Consider the following 18,066-nt stretch of genomic DNA (forward strand, 5'->3'; position numbering starts at 1 on the left):
GACCTACATCAGCGGAAAGGCACTCCAGCCCAACCCAACCAGAACAGGCCACTCCAACACGGAGCACGGCGGAGGAGACAGAGAAAGAACTGTCCACCACTCTCAAAGAGGGGCATAATTCAGCCTGGAATAACCCCTGCACATCATAACCAAAGCGTACAGAGCATATCAAAAGACAAGGAACAACGGCACCAGTTGTCGAGGCAGTGCCTCCCTCGCCCCCCCCGGCCGCAGAGATCCATATCGGTGGAAGGGCACTCCGAGCAGCCCGACTCACCGGAAACAGTCTCGCTGAAACGGGGTAATGGAAGAAGGAGAGGGAATATCCCCACGCACCAAAAGAAAACACAAAAAACAGGCAGAAACATAGCGAAGACACCAGCCCAGACAGTAGACAAAAAACAGCCCCAATACAATAACAAGCAAATGAGCAAACATTAAACAACAATATGCAACAGAACAAAGACACCAGCCATTAACGTGGCCGACCAAACTTGAACTAGAAACAGTCATTATTACATGGAAGCAGCCAACAGCCTTCACGGACATATCGTTACGGCCTCCAAGGTGTCCAGTTGAGGCGAGCCAACCACCGTCCTCCTCCTGTAGTCCCAACATTGGGTCACCTGGTCCAGCCAGCCTCCGGTCCAAACCACAAAAGTAGGAGCGGTAGGAACAACACATGGCTTCCAAACATAGAAACTGAATTGTAGATATTTTGTGCCATTTTCTCCTGCAACATGATTTAATAATTAAAGGGAAGGCTAGCAGTTGAGAAAAGTGTGTGGGAGAGCTACAGTAAGTGATAATCAGACTTTCAGCCTGCTAAAGTGGAGGATGGAGTTTCAGGATGGTGCATGCAAGCAATTGCCGTTAGCAGAGATGGGCTGCCATAGAGTAAGCTCTCTCTCTCTCATGTTTGCAAATGCCTGTAGCAGTCTCTCAGCAATGGAATTGAGAGCCTCCACAGCCTATGTGTGCTCTCTCCACAATCCTTAGTTTGAGCTCCCCAAATGTGGAGGGGGATGCGGAAGATCAGTACCCTGCAATCCTTAACTCCACTAATAGTAAATATTTACATGAAACTTTAAAATTCCTTCCTCCTGGCTGAAAATCACTTACTTATACTCATCCATGCTACTTGACACACTCCTCAAATGTCAGCCTTCTCCTTATTTACTCTGTCTTATCAGGAGAGTGTACAATTATGAGTGAGACATCAATTCAATCTAATTATTGAGACACCTCACATTGTACAAGGAAACGATCCTGGAGCTCATGAACGGCTATGCTGCTCGAGCAATGGGAAATAGCTATGTTGATGGGGTATTGCCAACGCCAGGCTAGCGACTGAACAGCCACACTCTCACCCTGGCATATCTATGAAACATCAAATAGCTATAGGTTTGCCAGTAATGTTTCCTTGGCCCATGCATTGGTTTTGCCACTGTCTGACTGTTACCACTGCACAGTTCTTCTGTAAACAAGGTTCTACTTTATTTTTGGGAGCTTCTGTAATGTTCTTGTTGGATGGCCTGATTTATATTAGAAGAACACTTGTAGCTAAAACTATAAACAATTTATTAACATTAACTGTGGGTCAAATATATGCAAAACAACAGATAAATAACAGTATGAACATGCACAAGCAACATTTCTCTTCCAGCTCCCTAGTCAGTCTGAGGTCACCCGACTCTAACATTCACTTATATATTTATGAGACCTCTAGTGGTCAGTTGGTGAATTACAACAAAACCATGATAGCACTACATTCTCGTTCCTTCGAAGAAATAAATTAATACATTATCATCAGTATATTTACATGTAATATCATTAGCCTGTGAGTCTAACAGTATTAATGTTTTAACAAATATATACAAGACCAGCAAGCATAGTACGTACAAATAGTCCAAATCTACAAATTGAGTCGCTCGGGTTTTCTTCTGACTCTGGTTGATCTTCTCAAAGTTTGACCTTGCTGCTCAGAACTTGGAGACTCAATGTTCTCCATGGCATTCTCATGCTCAGGAACTGCTGAACTATCTGACACTGCAGCTGACGTTGATTCTGATGTAGATTCGTCATCCATCATGTTGTGAAAGTCTTCTCTGGTTTTCAAGAGCCCGCAATGATTTCTTGTTAAAACCAACCCTTCCTCTGTCCGTACGTTGTAGGAACAAGGTGCTATTTCTTCAAGTACAATGGCTTTTCTCGACCAATTGCCTGAATCTTCTATTCTCACAATGTCATCACTACCCAGAGGTGGTAAAGTTCGAGACATTCTATCATAGAACTACTTTTGTTTTGCTTTAATGTTTTGCATTTCTCCTCCTTTTCCAAGTATGGAAGTGTAGTACGCAACCTTCTATTCATGAGTAACTCTGCTGGCGATCTACCATGTGATAATGGTGACGCTCAGTAACTCAATAGTGTGAGATATGGATCACATTGGCTGTTTATTGCCTTCTTCAACAATTGCTTGACAATATACACCTTTTTCAGCTTTGGTATTGGCTTGTGGGTACAACGGACTTGACATGACGTGATTAAAATCATATGTGACTGCGAAGTGTTGCCACACTTTACAGGTAAAACAGGGACCGTTGTCACTCACGATGACTTGAAGAATTCCGTATCTATCAAAAATTGACTTGGTATTACACTGCCTGCCGTTATGCTTGACAGTAGAGCCATTTTGGGATAGTTTGATAAATAGTCTATGATCATTAAATAATCTTTCCCTCATAGGTGAAAGAGATCCAGAGCTACTTTCTGCCATGGTGCATTGGCATGTGTCACAACAATTGGCCATCCTGTCACTATCCTGGTTTATACCTGGCTAGTAAACAGAGTGACGAGCTCTCCATTTACACTTCTCAATCCCAAGATAGCCTTCATGTATCCTCTTAAGTACATTCTTGTCAAGAGATGGAGGTATAACTATAGTGTTCAAACGAAGTACCAATCAATTAATGATACTGAGTTCAGATCTTATATTGTAGAACTCCATACATTGACCTCTGGGCCAGCGTGAGTTGATGTCCCTCATCAGCTCTGAAAGAGTTTGATCCTTCCTGGTATCTTCTTAGATCTCACGTAGTTTTGTATCTGATACTGGTAGTAGTGTGGAAATAAGACTGACATGCAGATCTATACCTTCAGCAATTTCACTATTAATAATTTATATCTGCGCTCTCGATAATGCATCTGCTAAGAACAAATATTTTCCTGGTGTCTAGATGAGATTGAAGTCATAGTGTTGTAATTTCATTATCAACCTCTGAATGCGCGGAGACATTTGGTTGTGATTCTGTTTGATGATGTTAACCAAAGGACAATGATCAGTCTCAACTGTGAAAGGCGGAAGACCATACGTGTAGCCGTGGAATTTCTCCAAGCCTACAACTAAACCTAGGCATTCTTTTTCGAGTTGAGCGTACCACTGCTCTGTTGTCATCATGGATCGTGATGCACATGCAACTGGTTTCCAATCGTCATGCTCGAGTTACAGAAGAACTGCTCCTAGACCATCGTTCGGCAAGTCTGTTGACACTTTAATCTGCTTAGATGGGTCATAAAATGTGAGAACCGCTGTGGTGTTTAGTGAAGTCTTGAGCTTCTTCCACTCTTGCTCATGTTGCTCAGTCCAAGTAGAATATGATGTCTTGTGCAGGAGATCATGTAGATGTGTTGTTTTTGCTGACAGGTTTAGAATGAATTTCCCTATAAAATTGATCATACCCATCACTCTCAAGGTGGTTTTTTGTCGTGTGGTTTTGGCATGTTAAGAATTTCATGGATTTTGTCCTTGTCAGATTCAATGCCACACGATGAGAGCTTGTCATCCAGGAATGTGACCTCAGTTACTCCAAATTGGCACTTCTGCTTGTTGAGCTTCAGCCCATTTCTCCTGATGCTTGTTATAACTTTAAGCGACCTCATATTGTGCTCTTCTGTGGTTGAGCCCCAAATGAAGACATCATCCACGTACACATGTACACCTTTGATTCCTTCGATTATGTGCTCCATAGCACAGTGAAAGATTTCTGATGCCGAAATTATGCCAAACAGCATTCTCAGAAAGCAATACTATCCAAATGGTGTACTAAAAGTACAGGGCGCGATTCTCCGCCCCCCACGACGGGTCGGAGAATAGCGGGAGGGCCTTCCCGACATTTTTCCCGACTTCCCGCTATTCTCCCCCCCGCCCCACGCCCGCCCCCCGACACGAATCGCCGTAAAAAAACGGCGAGCAGCGATTCTCCCCTAGCCGATGGGCCGATTTCCCAGGCCTTTACGGTCGTTTTCCCGAATGGCAACACACCTGCTCTCACCGTTCATGAAAACGGCCGCAAAGTGCCGTTCTGGGGAACCATGGCACCAATTGGCACGGCCGCACCACGGCCGTGCCAAGGTTGCCATGGGCCCGCGATCGGTGGGCACCGATTGCGGGCAGTGGGTCCGAACCCCGCGCACTCTTTGTTCCTCCGCCGCCCCGCTGGATCAGTCCGCGGGGCGGCTGAGGGGCATACCGGCCCGCGCATGTGAGGGTTTCATGCATATGCGTGATGTCGTCATCCGCGCATGCACGGGTTGGAGCCGTCCAATCCGCGCATGCGCGGTTGACGTCATCATGCGTGTCAGCCGCCGTTAACTTTGCCGCGTGGGCTTAGCGAATTTCGCTAAGCCTGCGATGCCGAGGTTCACGGGGCCCCGCTGCTAGCCCCGACCGGGGAGCAGAATCGGGTCCCGGGAGGGGGCGCGGAGGCTGCCGTGAAACACGGCCGGTTTCACAGCAGCCTTCATGACTCTCCGCATTTGCAGAGAATCGCGCTCACAGTATTTCGTACTTTGTTCCTCTAGCTTTAGCTGCCAGAAACCTTGAGATGCATCAAGTTTTGTAAAGAATTGTGCTCCAGCCACCTCAGATGTGATTTCCTCGCGCTTTGGTATTTGGTAGTGTTCTCTTTTGATTTCTCATTGATATCTTTGGAATCCATACATGTGTGAATATCGCCATTCTTTTTCTTTACATGGAATTTACCCAATTGGTAGGTTCTTCTGTCTTTCTGATCTAGCCCCTTTTTGAGGCGAGCCCGAAGAGGTGCAGGTCCTCTTCTTGGTGCATGCGTCACAGATTTTGCATCCTCTTTGAGTTGTATCTTGTAGGTGAATGGTAGTGCCACAAAACCTGTTAGCACATTACTAAAATTGTAGACAACTTGCTCAAAATGGTTGGAGTGTTGATCCAATCCTTTGTGGATGCTGTATCCCAACTGCACTCGAACTAATTCTTCACAGGACTGATCGCTTAATAATGAATCCAAGCCCTCGGAAACAATACAGAATGGGACGGAATAAACTGTTCTTCACCACCACAATCAGGTCACAAGCACCATAACATTTAATGCTTGAACCATCTCTCAGAGATATTTTGTGATTTCTCCTAATCTGCTGAATTTTTATACATTTTAAATCAGTCATGCTGCTTAAATTAGCTTTGGCACCAGTGTCTAACTTCAATTGGACTACTGTACCATTCACTTCAAGTGGTAGCAGCCATTTGTCCTCATCAACCGCATTTATTCTAAATGGAGCATCAGTTTGCATTTTTTTAAGTGCTGGAGAATTTTTTGATGTCTCCAAAAAATTATTCTTCTCTTATTAGTCCAACAAACAAAGATGTTACATCACTGGAGACTGAGTCTTCCACTGTGCTGACCGATCTGGGGTTGAGCTCAGAGTAACAATTCTGCGGAAAGTAATTTTTTCCTTTGCATCTGGAACAAAACTTGCCAAATGCTGGACACTGCCTTAATTTGTGCCTTTGACCACATCTTTTGCATAGGAATACTTTGTCCTGATCTTTAACCTGTTCATTGTTGCGAGGTGCTGCAGGAACTTTCCCACCTTTTTTTGGAAGTTTCCTGGAGCAGCAAAAATGACTGATGTGTTATCAGAGACATTTTGTGATGTGGTAATTATTCTATGGGCAGAAAGGTGGCTGAAGTCAGGGGGCACCTTAGTGATAGGCAAATCAGCCTATCGGTGTCACCTATACAGGTAAAACAATCCAACGGTAATCCCATGCCTAAAAGTTCACGAAATATTAGGTCCAATGTAATATTCACAGGTTGTTCGAATGGATCAATAACACTTGCTATTTACAAATTGGTGTTATAATTGCAGGAAAATGCAAGATGCTGAAGAAAGAGTTAAGAATCCCTTCATTGGTGACGTCTGAACAAGATCAAGCTAGAAGTGCTCCCCACCAGGTACAATGATCATACATAATATTACAAACCTTAAACACATTAGTCAAAAAAATCTGAAATTCCCTTTTTTAAAACATTGTTTGCTTTCCGTCCGTCAGTGGGCACCTGTGCTGGCAAAGAGGGCCGTAAATATGGGGTTGGATTTTAGGTAGCAGGTGAGATTGGGAGCCAGTGCAGATGGTCCAGGAGGTTATCTCAGGATCCTTATGCCTCCGAGGGTTCTGGATCTTCAAAAGGCCGATGGGAAGGAGGGAACAGGGTGAGCACCCAAAACCAATAAGTGGCCCCTTAAGCCGCTTAGCGAGTTAATTGAAAGGCCAATGTGGAGCAGAAGGAAATTCTTTTTCAGATGAGCCCAACCAGTTTTGTGCACATCTGTTGAGGTTGCTGCGGGACTCAGTTAGCTTATTTGCAGTGGTCTTTTGAACAAATCTGTGGCACAAACCAGTGCTGGCATGAACTCATCATCTTACCTGGTGATGAAATCCCTCCACTATCAACATCCTGGAGGTTACCATTGATCAAAAACTGAACTGGACTTGCCATATAAATACAATGGGCGTGTGGTAGCGAGTGGGGGTTACCACAGGCTTCCCGCGATCGGCCCAGCAAGGCCGGCAACGCAATTCAACATTAATTAATCCAGTTCACAAGGCCACATGGGCTTCTCGTTGAAGGCTTACCAGCTGATTTTCCGGGACCGCGCTTGCCAGCCCCCTGTTAACAAGGTCAAGCAGCACTTAAGCTGTTCAGCCAACCCCAGCCAGTTGGCAATAATGGCGCCAAGGAGACCAGCCCCAAGATTCATGAATGCTGACCAGGGGAGGCTCCTAAACGGAGTGGAGGCCAGGAGAGATGTCCTCTTCCCCCGAGGGTTCCTTAGAGTCAGCCACAAAGCAGCAGGTGCTGCCTGGGATGAAGTGGCGGCAGTCAGCTCGAGCAGTGTGACAAGGAAGACTGGCCTCCAGTGCCAAAAAAGATCAACGGCCTACACCGGGCAGCATGAGTGAGTAGACACCAACACCCCCCCCCCCCCCCCCCCCCCAAGGCGCATCCAATCCCCAAATCTCCATGTGACCCCCAACCCTTCTTCAACCCCCTCCCCCTTCAACCCCCCCTCCAACCCTGCCATCACCCCCCCCCCATCACTGTGAACCAAGCCTGTGGCTAACGATCTCTGTCTCCTCAGGAAAAGCTCTCCCATAATCGTCGGGAGGGGGCCCAGACTAATGGAGGAGTGCCAGACTTAAGAATCCTCATCTTGTTTGAGGATAGTGTCCTGGAGGAGACTGGGGTGGCCTAGGACAGGGCGGTCACCCACGTGGATGCTGGCAGACGCCACAGAGGTGAGGAACTACCAGGCTCCACCCGGAGGACCTGTCAAACGTGAGTAGTTATTGCCTTACTGACTGACCCATCCCTCCCACTGACCACATGTCCATTCTCCGGCAGGTCCTCCAGCTGACGGCGCCGATCCATCCTGGGCGGCATTCTCTCCTGATTCCCAGGAGAACACCTCAGAGGAGAGCCCTGAGGATGCAACCATAGTCATGGCACAGCTGTCTACCCCACCCTCCGCCAGCGCAGACACACGCACCGCGGTGGGACATGTTAGTGGACACGTTTCGGGGGCACAATCTGGTGAGCACCGCACCGCTGATGATGCACATCCGGTGGAGGCAGGAACCCCCAGGCGAGACAACAGTCGGGTCCCAGCTGATGCTGTGTCTGTCGTACAGGGTTACTCGGAGCTAATGGAGACATTAGGGAGCGGCTGGGACATTCAGAGGGTGATGTCACTCCAGCAGATCAATAGCTGATTGGAGGAGGCCCAGAGGCTACAAGCGCAGGAGATGGCGCCGGCAGTGAGTGGCGCCCTGGCCAACACTGCTCGGGAGACGACTGCAGTGGAGAACCTGGTGCACGATGTCAGCACCATGAGTCAAGGTGTCCAAGGCGTTGTGCAGTTGGTGACGGCCATGGATGAGGGTCTCGGCAGAATATCCGACTCGCTGGGGAGGGATGCAACCCAGTACCAGGCCGACTTTGGTGAGGTCTCTGGGACATGTCCCGCTCTCAGATGGGAATGGCCGAGGTGCTGCAGAACTTGCCTCAGTCGCAGGTGGGCATTGCCGAAGTGCTACAGAGCAGTCACTGAGGAGCTTTGCCAAGGGAGTAGACACGATGGTGCAGACCATGGGGTACTGCTGGCAGAGCCTGATGATGGAGGGACAGTCGGTGCTTGAACCACCTGCCCCTCCGTCCCAAGGGGTTCTTTCCCGGAGACATTAGGACAGACCAAAGAGAAAGTGCTGGAAAATCTCAGCAGGTCTGGCAGCATCTGTAGGGAGAGAAAAGAGCTAACGTTTCGAGTCCAGGTGATCCTTTGTCAAAGGTTACAGATGCTGCCAGACCCACTGAGATTTTCCAGCATTTTCTCTTTGGTTTGAGATTCCAGCATCCGCAGTAATTTGCTTTTATACATTGGGATAGGCTTCCATTTCCCACTCCTGAAGAAGGATAAGGACACCACAGGGTACGGGTCGTACCGCCCAATTTTGTTGCTCAATGTCGATGCAAAGCTTTTGGCTAAGGTCTTAACACTGAGGTTGGAGCCCTGCCTCCTGGAGGTAGTGGGGGAAGATTAGACAGGCTTTGTGAACGGCAGAAAACTGTCTTCCAATGTTAATTAGTTACTCAAAGTAATTATTATACCATTGATGGGGCCAGAGGCAGAGATAATCATGTCTCTGGACCCAGAAAATGCTTTAAAAACAGGTTGAACGGAGCTATCTTTTCGCAGTTTGGGCTGGGTCCTGGGTTTGTCTTATGGGTGCAGCTGTTATGCAAAGCTCTGCCTTCTAGTATGCACACTAAGACCATGAATTTGGGGTAATTTAGGCTGCACAGGGGACGGGGCAGGGGTGCCCTATGTCTCCTTTTTTGTTTGTGTTGGCAATCAAGCTATTGGCTATTATTTTGAGAGCTTGGGATAAGTGAAGAGGAATTGTGAGGAGTGGAGTGGAACATAGGATGTCCCTTTATGCGGACAACCTTTGCTGTATATAAGGGATCCAGGGCCAGTTATAGGGGATATCTTTTTCTTAAATTAATTTAGAGTACTCAATTCATTTTTTCCAATTAAGGGGCAATTTAGCATGACCAATCTACCTACCCTGCACATCTTTGGGTTGTGGGGGCGAAACCCACGCAAACACGGGGAGAAAGTGCAAGCTCCACACAAACAGTGACCCAAAGCCAGGATCGAACCTGGGACCTCAGTGCCTTGAGACAGCAGTGCTAACCACTGTGCCACCGTGCTGCCCCCTACGGGGAATATCATGAGATCCACTTTATTGAAGAGGATACTCTTCTGCGCGGGGTCGGAGGGCAGCACGCCTGGGATATATGGACGGATCTTGGGGGAAGAGCAGATTTTGGTGGAATAAGTGAAAGCCAGGTTAGAGGAGGAACTAGGACCCATCTTAAAGGAGGAGATGTGGAGTGAGTCCCTCCACAGGATGAATTATTGCAGAGGTTTGGCTCCTTTTCAGAGTATAAACTAAACATTGGGAAGAGTGGCTATTTTATGATAAACCGTTCAGGGCTGGGTTGGGGATGTTTCCATACCGTCTGGCTGGGACTAATTTCCGGTATCTGGGGATCCAGGTGGATCGAGATTGGGTGGGGTTTCACAAATTGAATTACACTAGCCTGTCAATCTGGGTCAGGGCAGATCTACAGAGGTGGGACAACCTTTCGTTGTCGTTGGTGGGCTGCAATCAATCCATTAAGGTGAATATCCTGCCGCGATTTGTGTTCTAATTTCAATTGCTCCCAGTTTTTCTACATAGGTCATTTTTTCGGGGGATATAGCTTCTCCCAATGGTCTCAATATGGGCGGAGAGAACTCCTCCGATTTGGCGGAGGGTCCTACAGAGGTATAGCCAGCCAGACGGGTTGGTGCTGCTAAATATCATGTTTGATTATTGGGTGGCCAATGCAGAGAAGGTGTTGGGGTAGGATGGGAACCAGGAGGTTAGTTGGGTGCAGATGGAGTGTGGTTGGTTGATGACAGCATCTCTGCTGTTTGCTCCTGCAAAACATTCTTTGAACCCGCTGGTCATCTCCACTTTGAATGACAACTCCCTCAGCATGACTTGATATGACTTGATGGGGTTTCTGTACTTCAAGAAGGTCAAGTTCACTGTGAGGGGGTCAATTGGTGGTTTCTATCATAGATGGTATCCGTTCATATTGCACTTGAAATTAATGAAATGAAAATCGCTTATTGTCACGAGTAGGCTTCAATGAAGTTACTGTGAAAAGCCCCTAGTCGCCACATTCCGGCGCCTGTCTGGGGAGGCTGGTACGGGAATCGAACCGTGCTGCTGGCCTGCTTGGTCTGCTTTTAAAAGCCAGCGATTTAGCTGAGTGAGCTAAACCAGCCCTTTACCAGCACTTTAAGGAATTGGTCTCTGTTAGCTGTTGGGGGGGGGGGGGGGGGGGGAGGGTGCTGTTTAGCTGCATTTTCGTTAAGGAAAGGATTGCTACAGTAACATAGAACATAGAACATTACAGCGCAGTACAGGCCCTTCGGCCCTCGATGTTGCGCCGACCTGTGAAACCACTCTAAAGCCCATCTACGCTATTCCCTTAACATCCATATGTTTATCCAATGACCATTTACATGCCCTTAATGTTGGCGAGTCCACTACTGTTGCAGGCAGGGCACTCCATGCCCATACTACTCTCTGAGTAAAGAATCTACCTCTGACATCTGTCCTATATCTATCTCCCCTCAATTTAAAGCAATGTCCTCTCGTGCTAGACATCTCCATCTGAGGAAAAAGGCTCTCACTGTCCACCCTATCTAATCTCTGATCAACGAAAACAGCCTCAAGTCCCTCAGCCTTCCTCATAGGATCTTCCCTCATAAGATCTTCCCTCCATACCAGGCAACATCCTGGTAAATCTCCTCTGTAACAGTACTTGGCTGTTTATTTCTGGTGTTGATGATGTGTTAGTTTTGTTTTGCTTTGTAAATTTTTGGATATAAAATGTGAAACGTTCAATAAATTTTTTTTAAAAAGCTTCTGAATGAAATCTGATAGCTATCAGGGCCTGAAAGCTTTCAATATTGTGATCTGGTCATGCCTCAGAGACCTCGTCAGAGTGCCATTTAGCACTGGTTCATGGGATGTGGGTATCGCCGGTCAGGCATTTATTGCCCATCCCTGACAGCATTTAAGAGTCAACCACATTGCTGTGAATCCGGAGTCACATGTAGGCCAGACTAGGTAAGGATGACAGATTTCCTTCTCCAACGGACATTAGTGAACCAATGATTTCATGGTTACCTTTAGATTTCTGCTTTTTTATAAATTTAGAGTGCCCAATTTATTTTTCCAATTAAGGGGCAATTTAACATGGCCAATCCGCCTAGCCTGCACATCTTTGGGTTGTGGGGGTGAAACCCACGCAAACACAGGGAGAATGTGCAAACTCCACACGACAGTGACCCAGAGCCGGGATCGAACCTGGAACCTCAGTGCCATGAGGCAGCTGTGCTAACCACTGCACACCTTTAGATTTCTAATTCCAGATTTTTATTGAATTCAAATTTCACCATTTGACATGGCGGGATTTGAATCCAGGTCCCTAGAGCATAGAACATAGAACATAGAACAGTACAGCACAGAACAGGCCCTTCGGCCCTCAATGTTGTGCCGAGCCATGATCACCCTACTCAAACCCACATATCCACCCTATACCCGTAACCCAACAACCCCCCCCTTAACCTTACATTTTATTAGGACACTACGGGCAATTTAGCATGGCCAATCCACCTAACCCGCACATCTTTGGACTGTGGGAGGAAACCGGAGCACCCGGAGGAAACCCACGCACACAGGGGGAGGACGTGCAGACTCCACACAGACAGTGACCCAGCCGGGAATCGAACCTGGGACCCTGGAGCTGTGAAGCACTTATGCTAACCAACATGCTACCCTGCTGCCCTGCTGCCCCATGAATGTGGGTCTCTGGTTTATTAATCCAGCAACAATACAACTGCACCACTGCCTCCCATAAAGTTCCCATCGAGGCTATAAAAAAACGTTGAATAGCGGGTTCTCACTTGGCGCTGCAGGCTCCGAGAAATACCCCACTGAATGCCTAAAACGGGACTCTGTTTTTGTCCTGTTGAATCGTGCCTCTGGTGTTATGGTATAACACATAGCCAACTGGTAATCATTGGGTCGGAAATGTTGATCGTGTTGTGAACTAGAGGGACAAATGTCATGGTGTAGCATCATTGGCACTGGGCCACAGATTTCCCAGTATCCCTAAAAGATTACTGCAAAACCCACAAGGATATCTGTTTAATTAGTTTATATATCAGATAGAATCTCCATCATGATTAGAAAGTAATAATAAGTCAGTCATTTTGAATCTCGCTGTGTGCCTTTCAGTAGCAGGAATTGTGATCATTAGCTATTTAATAAACTTATGCTGACTGGGCAATGTAATCATCATCAGCAGCAATTTTTAATGTCATGCCAAGAAATCTGAACCCACATGCTTCATTATTTTTCAGTCCAAGTTTCCAATAAACTCCTCCTCATATCTTTCCATGGGCAGGATTTTCCCACGAGCTTTGGGACCCCGAGGTCAGGGCCAATTGGGATTTCCACGTGCCAGGAATGCTCTTTTCCTGGAAACAGCCTCCTAATTGAATGTCTCCATGCCCTTTAGAGACACCTTCAAAGGCATCAATTTAAACTATAAATTCAGAGGGTCCAAGCAGTCAGGCCCCTTGGAGCAGAGGGTAACCCTCTCTGGAAGTAGTGTTTGAGGAATAGATGCAGCCTTTGCTATCAACAGTCCCTTCTTTGGGGAATGGAGCCTCTGGCTTCCATGCCCCTCCCCTCCCTTCCACTCCCACCCCCCCAAAAATACAGCCTGTGGCAGGGAGGCCACGCCCATTGAGGCATTTTGCTGCCAGGCTTCTAAATCACACCGGGTTGGGGCTTGAGTTATTTAAATTGGCTGACAGTCCCCATTCAGCAGCAGCAGTCGATCTGCACACCCCAGTTCAGGTCTGGGTGGGAATGTGACGGGGAGCCTTCCTGATGTGGTTCCCCAGACCCCCCTCACCTCCAAACTCACCACCCTGTGGCTGAAAAGCCTCTGCTCCGCACATCTGGTAGTATTCCAGATGCAGTGTTGGCATTGATTCATTATCTTAACAATACGACATGGTGGCACAGTGGTTAGCACAAAGCGCCAGGGACCCGAGTTCGATTCTGGCCTTGGGTGACTGTCAATGTGGAGTTTGCACTTTCTCCCCGTGTCTGCGTGGGTTTCCTCCGGGTGCTCCGGTTTCCTCTCACAGTCCAAAGATGTGCAGGTTAGGTATATAGGCCATGATCAATGCGCTGGGTTACGGGGGAGTGGGCCTCGGTAAAGTGCTCTTTCGGAGGGTCCGCGCAGACTCGTTGGGCCGAATGTCCTCGTTCTGCATTGTAGGGATACTATAACTTATTGTTCTGTTTCATTTTTAGATGGCTCTAAGTAAAGGCTATAACAGAAAATTGCTGGGACAGCCATTTTCAATTTGTACAGTGCAGAGTGATGTCTGCTGGTCAGATCACAAGGCTGTTTCTTGTTTCAGAGTGTATGTATGCATGAAACCACACCCAACATGAGTCATTGCCATCATGAGAGAAATTAGAAACATAAAAGGCACTGGGGATAATTTACCAATCTCAGGGGAAACTATAGGGGTGTTACATTTGGCCCCAGAGCGTAAGGTTCGGGTGGTTAAAATTAGTCAAGGTTCCTGCTCCTAATTACCACCCAGTGAACTCTGCTGGAACTGTGCATGTGGCCGCCAGGCAAGGACAGGGTCAACCTCACAGGAATGGCTTATCGATACTCGCCACAAAAGCTCATGCACAGTACTAGAATGTAACTATTGCAAATGACACAAAGTCCCAGCAACAAAGCAAATTCTTCAGGGGTGAAAGGTGGGTGGGGAGACAAAATTTCTAAAATGAGTTGAACATCAGGGAAAACTGGTCAAGCTTTAGAGGATATTCATTTTAATATTATCACTTTGTGTTTAATTTTATTTTTAAAATTGGAATAGTGAACTGGTAAAGAATACCACTTCTCTCAAAGAAATCTGTCAAGTGGGTGTGAATTCACAACTTTGTCATATCATTGTTGGAGATGCTTCACTCTACCCAGATTGGCCAGCAGGTGGCAGCCAAGTCCATATCAGCTTCCAACGGGCCTACGAAATATTTAAGCTGAAGGGAATGGTCCCTGTTAGTCGCAATTACACAAGGAATATTTTCTTCAAATGCCTCATAGATAAAAGGCAACGTTATGAACTTACTACCAAAAGACCCTGGTGTTGACAGACAGTTATGACTGGGACTCATTACCTTTCACAGTATCATAGAATTGTTCCAGTAGAGAAGGAGGCCATTTGGCCCATTGTGTCTGCACTGGCCCTCTGAATGAGCAACTCACCTTGTGCCATTCCTCCACCTTCTCCCTGTAACCTTGCACATTCTTCCTTTTCAGATAACAGTATAATTGTCTTGTTTGAACCTGCCTCCACCACACTCTCAGGCAATGCACTCCAAACCCAGACCACTCGCTGCGCAAAAGATTTCTTCTCATGTCACTTTTTGCTTTTTTTACTAATTATTTTAAATCTGTGTCCTCTCGTTCTCGATTATTTCAAGAATGGAAACAGTTTTTTCCCTACCTACTCTGTCCAAATCCCTCATGATTTTAAGTACCTCTATCAAATCTCCTCTCAACTTACTTTTCCTCATCCCTGGGACCATCCTGGTGAATCTTTTCTGCACCTCTATAGTGCCTACACATTCTTACTAAAGTGCGGCGGTGACCAGAACTGGACACAATACTTTAGCTGAGGCCGAAATAGTGGCTTACACAAATTCGTCATAACCTCCTTGCTCTTGTACTCCACGTCCCTATTAACAATGTCCAAGGTGCTATATGCTTTATTAACTGATTTTTCAACCTGTCCTGCTACCTTCAATGGTTTATGCACTTATCATCCAGGTCCCTCTGTTCCTGCATATCCTTTGGAGTTTTACCCTTTATTTTATATTTGGCACGATTTTACTAAATGGGAACAAAGTCCCATAGCGAGCGCATTTACCCTACTGGAACTCCTGAGTGTAGCAAGAGATCACAACGCCATTTTTAAATGGCATCCTGATCTCCAAAGCTTTCAATGCGATTCACGAGAACCCCCCTCCCCAAGCCCGACCACATTATGGGAGGATCCCCAAGCTCCCCACCCCCAACACCCATGCAGGGCACCCCCCCCCCAAGCCCACACAAAAAATGCCAACTTGGCAATGCCAACCTGGCACCTAGTCAGTGGCCCTGCCAGCACCACCCACACAGTGCCAGGCTGGTACCCGGTGGCAATTCCAAGGTGCCATGCTGGCAGTGCCAGGGTACCACCCTGTCCAAAGGGCATGCACCTGGGGGCCTCTGATCCCCTGGGAGACCCCCACAAGTGCTATTCCATCTAGTCCTGCCTTGTGGAGACCAGTACTGAACAGCAATCACCCAAGGCCTCCAAATTGAAAGAGATTAATCCCCCCGCCTCGGGTACCCCGGAAATCTGCACATTAAAGTCAGACTAGCTGTCTCACTTTAATATGCAGATTTGCTAAAAGGTGATCCCACCACAATAGGCAGGATTTACATTGCAGCGCGATGTGTTGCGAATGTATTGGGTTTATGTTTGGGCCCTTTTTTTGAATAAAGATGTAGTGCTGGATTCTCCAATTCTGCGGCTATGTCCGAAGGATCCGTCTGGTCTTACGACCAAAACGTCAGCACCCCCCCACACCGATCCTCAGGCCCGTGGAGGGCTCGCAGCCACGCCGTGCAAAGACCTCTGGGCTGGATTCTCTGCCCCGCCATGCCACATTTCTGGTTCAGCACGCCGGCGAGATGCTCTGTTACGCTGGTCGGTCAATGGGGTTTTGCGTTGTGGGGCAGCCCCACGCCACCAGGAAACCCCCGGGCGGCCAGCAAAATGGAGCATCCTGCTTTACCTGCGGATATGGCCGCCGAATGGCTGGGTTCATGGCCGCGCATGCGCACTGTGGCGGCCTGCGGTGGCTGCGCCATACAACATGGCGCCGGCCGCGCACGGACCCGGCCTGCCAAAAACTGTCCCCCTGTAATCCCCCTCCGGACCACTCCCTGCTAGTCCCCCCAGCCCCCACCGAAGCCCCCCCCCCCCCCCCCCCCAGACTGTGGTGGCACTGGACACAGTCCACAACCGCCACACGAGGTCCCCAAAAGTTGTGAGGACACATGTCTCACGCCGTCGAGGCTTGGCCCATCGGGGGCGCAGCGTCGGGGGAGGACATCAGGTGCATGCCCCGATGGTGTGCAGCGTACTCCTCAAGTATGCCTGAGGGGGCGGACCATCAGAAAAACGGCGCCATCCCCGATTTCAGCGTGAAAACGCCTTCTCCGGCCGATTGACAAACTCGATTTTGGCATCGGCGATCGGAGAATCCAGCCCGTAAAGTTTACAACTCTCCAGTCCTTGGGTGAGGTGATTGTTCCTTTAAGAGCAACACAGTAGAGCAAGGTCACCTGGCCTGGGTGATCAATCGGAACTCGGAGTGGGGAATCACTCCGCAGGGAGTAGTTATCTCAGGCAGAGGTATTTGAGAATTTGTTGCGGACATGCTGCTGCTCTTGTAGATCACTGGAAATAATTCCTTAATTGTCCACTTGTGAAGTCTCAGAAAGCACATCATTACATCTATAATCATGGAAAGCATGCAACAGTGAATAGGAAGCCCATTTTACAGGCCAATCGATAGACTTCCCATTCGCCACCACTTATTTGACCAATCCCACCAAATCAGAGTGATCTCCAGCCAATTTGAACTGGCAGACCCATGAAAGTGTGGGTCTCTGCTGCTATTGCTGGAACTAAATGGAAAAAATGAAATGAAAATAGCTTATTGTCACGAGTAGGCTTCAAATAAAGTTACTGTGAAAAGCCCCTAGTCATCACATTCCGACGCCTGTTCGGGGAGGCTGGTATGGGAATCGAACCGTGCTGCTGGCCTGCTTGGTCTGCTTTCAAAGCCACCGATTAGCCCTGTGCTAAACAGCCCCTGATGAAGAAGGCAATGTATATTTCTAACACTAATGTCCACAGATCAGCATTTTGCCACTGGCTGCAGTTTTGTTACGTTAGTAGTTGAGTTCATACTGGAGCTTTTCCTCCATTGGAGCTAAATCATATTGGAAAGCATTTCCTGGGGACTGCTTTTGCTCTGTCAGCTCTTTATGCTTTCAAAATGTAATCCGATTCATAAAACACTGTCAGGCAGGGGAGCAATTTTTAATGTAATTATTTTTTTATTTGATTTTTTTAGGCCACAGGAGATTCACAGAAAGCCAGGAACTCTGCATGTAGAATGCATTGCCCAGGATAAAAGATTTCCATATAATAAAGTCTGTCGCTTCTGATGGAAAGATTTGTGTCACATTCATTTCAGCTGAATTAAAATAATACTTTATTGAACATTCTTTAGTTTCAGTACCTTCTTGCTCTGTCCATTATAGTAAACTACAGAGGAAGACAAAGTCTGGATCTTTTTAATTCTTTCACAAGATATGGGAGCCATGGGTGAGGCCAACATTTGTTGCCCATTTCTAATTACTCTCGGAAATGTGGTGGTGAGCCGCCCTCATTAAC

At 47.4% G+C, this 18,066-nt stretch overlaps 1 protein-coding gene across 5 annotated transcripts in view; it reads left to right on the forward strand.

Annotated features, from left to right (window-relative positions):
* The window catches only part of LOC119965313 (cyclin-dependent kinase-like 3), a 193,559-nt gene extending 175,722 nt beyond the window's left edge, over positions 1-17,837 (forward strand). For 2 of the 5 annotated variants that reach the window (XM_038795888.1, XM_038795887.1), the window contains 2 exons: positions 6,190-6,275; positions 7,465-7,594. In XM_038795888.1, the coding sequence (XP_038651816.1) occupies positions 6,190-6,275; positions 7,465-7,578 (200 nt within the window). In that variant the 3' untranslated portion in view covers positions 7,579-7,594. Of the gene's footprint in view, positions 1-6,189; positions 6,276-7,464; positions 7,599-17,743 lie in introns of those variants that run through there. The other 3 variants (XM_038795885.1, XM_038795886.1, XM_038795890.1) reach the window with 3 other exon arrangements.
* The last annotated feature ends 229 nt before the right edge of the window (positions 17,838-18,066 follow it).

The sequence above is a fragment of the Scyliorhinus canicula genome, chromosome 4 (genome assembly GCF_902713615.1).
Source record: "Scyliorhinus canicula chromosome 4, sScyCan1.1, whole genome shotgun sequence".
Lineage (NCBI taxonomy): Eukaryota > Metazoa > Chordata > Chondrichthyes > Carcharhiniformes > Scyliorhinidae > Scyliorhinus > Scyliorhinus canicula.